Here is a 2,987-nt window from a genome sequence, read left to right as displayed (position 1 = left end):
GTTTTTATTATTTGGCACAAGGGGATATAGCCAGAAGAAGAAATCTAAAATTCAGCTCCTGGGGAGGAACAAATTTATAACATGTTCCCTCCACAGCTGGATTAAAGATAACTCTTTTAGAAAGGGATTGGGGAGGCTTGAAACTGAAAAGTTACAGTTGTTGGGGAGTGGGGGTGCTTGAAACAGTTGGCTTCATGAGGTTATCTTCACTACCTGGTCCTAGTCGCATAACAAGAACATCTGGGTTCCAATTAGACCCCTGCTACAAATTTCAAATCTTTCTTGGTACCCATGACACATCTGCTTCAGTAATTACTATCTAGTTAATTAACTGCTTTGCTTTTCCAGTTAACCAATTTGCTTTTCCAAGGGAAGAGTACCATTCACCGACCAGAGCAAGTTGATCAACTGTATTATTTCTCACAGTCAGAGTGTCCTCCTCATAGAGTGTCCTTCTCATGGTTAGAGTGTCCCCTACCTGGACCCAGGCCTACTAGGCTGCCAGTACAGTTGAGATGCCAGATTCAGAATTTACTAATCAATTTACAATGTAAATAAACTTGGTACAACTGTCAAAAGGTAACTGTAGATAGGGTTGACAGAAATAGCAAAGGCTTTTGTATATACTTGAATAACAACTTTGTAATTTTCAATAATTACCACCCAATCAATAAGCATTTATTAAGCACCTACCATATTTCAGGGATAGTGAACTAACTTATGCATTTGATTTAACCCATATTCTCCTTTCAGGATTAAATAGAATCATCTTTGATTTGTCTGTGGTTCCAGGAAGTGTAGCTAAGCTTTTTATCAGAAGCCTGAGCATCCACAAGGCTGAAAGGCTTTCATTCAGTCTTTAATCCCTCTAAAGGGAAAAAAACAAGATGTTTAAGAAGTGATTGCTAACAAATAGGGCAACTTGTCAATCTAGTATTCATTACTATGGATGAGCTCTCTACCCATCTCTTTTCCCAGATCCATTCAGTGCTCTCTTTTGTCTTATGGAGACAAGTGGAAAAAGAAAGAAAAAAAGTACTAAATCTCTCAATATGAATATGTAGAAACTGAGTGGTTCCTAAATTCCTGAAAAGGCTTCCAAATCTGCCTGCCTCTATGTTCTTTCTCACCTTCTTTGTGTGCCCCAATAGTGGCAAATTGCCATCATCTGAATGGGAATTTCATTTCTAAAAAGAGCTGAAAATTATTTTGTAACTAAATTGAATGATCAAGAATGGTAGTACTGACCTTTAGTAGCATGAGAGTACTGACTGGAGGGCAATGAGAATTATATTTGGCTGTGACTCACATACTTATCTCATTTAAAGAAAGGTTCCCTAAATGGTTTGGGAAAACAATAAGTGGGGATGGGGTTCAGGATTACTGAAATAATTACTTCTGAAAGTAAACTACTTTGAAAGACAAGACTCAATTAGAGATGTACATTTTTCTAAGTCTGTCTAGAAAAAAAATCTTTGTAATTAGATTAAAACTCCTTGTTCAGAAATGATCACATTCTGGGATAGAAAAGGCAAAAATGTGAAGTTTGCAATTGGAGGAAAAGGAGAAAGGAGTCAGGGTGCAGGGAAGGGAGAAGGCTGAGGAGAAACAGGGGAGCAAAATCTTCAGAGGTCTTCTCTTGTAAAGTTACAATTTTCCTTTGTGCTTTTATTCATGAATTTTTCCAAAAATATTATGCATTTGAGTTAAAGATCTTTTTAACCATGTCCTTAAAGGCTTGTTTCACTTGCTGATTCCTTAGGGTATAAATGAAGGGGTTCAGCATGGGGGCAATAGAAGTATTCAGAACTGCTACCCCTTTAGTCATAGCCACCCCTTCCTTTGCTGAGGGCTTGACATACATGAAGATGCAGCTTCCATAAGAGATGGAGACAACAATCATGTGGGAAGAACAAGTGGAAAAGGCCTTTTTCCTTTGCTGGGCAGATGGAATTCTCAGAATGGTTCTAAGTATGTATGCATAGGACAAAATCACTAATATCAGGGTAAATATGAGTGTGAACACAGCCAAGAAAAAACTCATGACCTCTAAGACTTTGGTGTCTGTGCAAGAGATCATCAGCATGGGAGAAGAGTCACAGGTGAAGTGATCAATGATATTGGAGTCACAGAACTCCAGCTGGAGGCCCATGATGACTGGTGGAAAGATAATGAGGAAACCTGCCAGCCAAGAGCTGATTACAAGCTGGCTGCAGACCCTGCTACTCATGATGGTTGTGTAGTGTAGGGGTTTGCAGATGGCCACATAACGGTCATAGGACATGGCAGCTAGCAGAAAAAATTCAGTGGCACCCAGAAGGATGAAAAAAAATACCTGGGCCATGCAAGAATTATAGGAAATTGTCCTGTCTCCAGTTACAATAGTCACCAAGAATCTGGGAATGCTAACAGATGTAAATGAGATTTCTAAGAAGGAGAAATTCCTGAGAAAAAAATACATGGGGGTCTTGAGGTGAGAATCCAGCAGGGTGAGGGTGATGATTGTCAGGTTTCCAGTTATACTCATTATGTAGGTGAAAAACAGAAAGAAAAAAATTAAGACCTGTAAGTCTGGGTCATCTGTCAGTCCCAGGAGGATGAACTCTGTCACAGACGTGTGATTTCTCATGGCTGACTAGACTTTTTGCCAGATCTGCAGGTTGAAACAAGAAATTAATAATAAATTTTTGTATTGGTAAGTGCAGAACATTCTTCTCAACAGCCCTGTTTTACAGACTATCACACAAGTCTCAACAAAGGCAGAGGAGCAAAAGAGTAACCTAAAGTGTAAGTTATCAGACGTGACATCTAGACAATGAACACCTCCTCTTTCATCTAGGTATCAGACATACCTGAAGGCTGATTCCAGATGTGGATTAACCATGGAAAGAATATTGATCCCTGTGTCTGAGGACTTTCTAATTGTGTGACCTCAGACAAGTTGCTTAGATTGTCCTACTTTGTGCCAGTGTTTCTATAAGGAGCTA

General features: G+C 39.2%; 1 protein-coding gene across 1 annotated transcript; it reads right to left on the bottom strand.

The window, feature by feature from the left end:
* Window positions 1-1,693: 1,693 nt before the first annotated feature.
* On the bottom strand, window positions 1,694-2,629 carry LOC122728530 (olfactory receptor 6C76-like). The gene has a single exon (XM_043967208.1). The coding sequence runs from the start codon at window positions 2,627-2,629 to the stop codon at window positions 1,694-1,696; it is 936 nt and encodes a 311-aa protein (XP_043823143.1).
* Window positions 2,630-2,987: the final 358 nt, after the last annotated feature.

This window comes from Dromiciops gliroides, chromosome 5 (genome assembly GCF_019393635.1).
Source record: "Dromiciops gliroides isolate mDroGli1 chromosome 5, mDroGli1.pri, whole genome shotgun sequence".
NCBI classification, from domain to species: domain Eukaryota; kingdom Metazoa; phylum Chordata; class Mammalia; order Microbiotheria; family Microbiotheriidae; genus Dromiciops; species Dromiciops gliroides.
Note: the sequence above shows the minus strand (reverse complement) of the source record. Positions and strands in the feature narration are given on the sequence as shown.

Excerpts from the sequence above, each read along its gene's own strand:
- LOC122728530 (XM_043967208.1), bottom strand. The coding sequence starts at position 2,629 with ATGAGAAATCACACGTCTGTGACAGAGTTCATCCTCCTGGGACTGACA.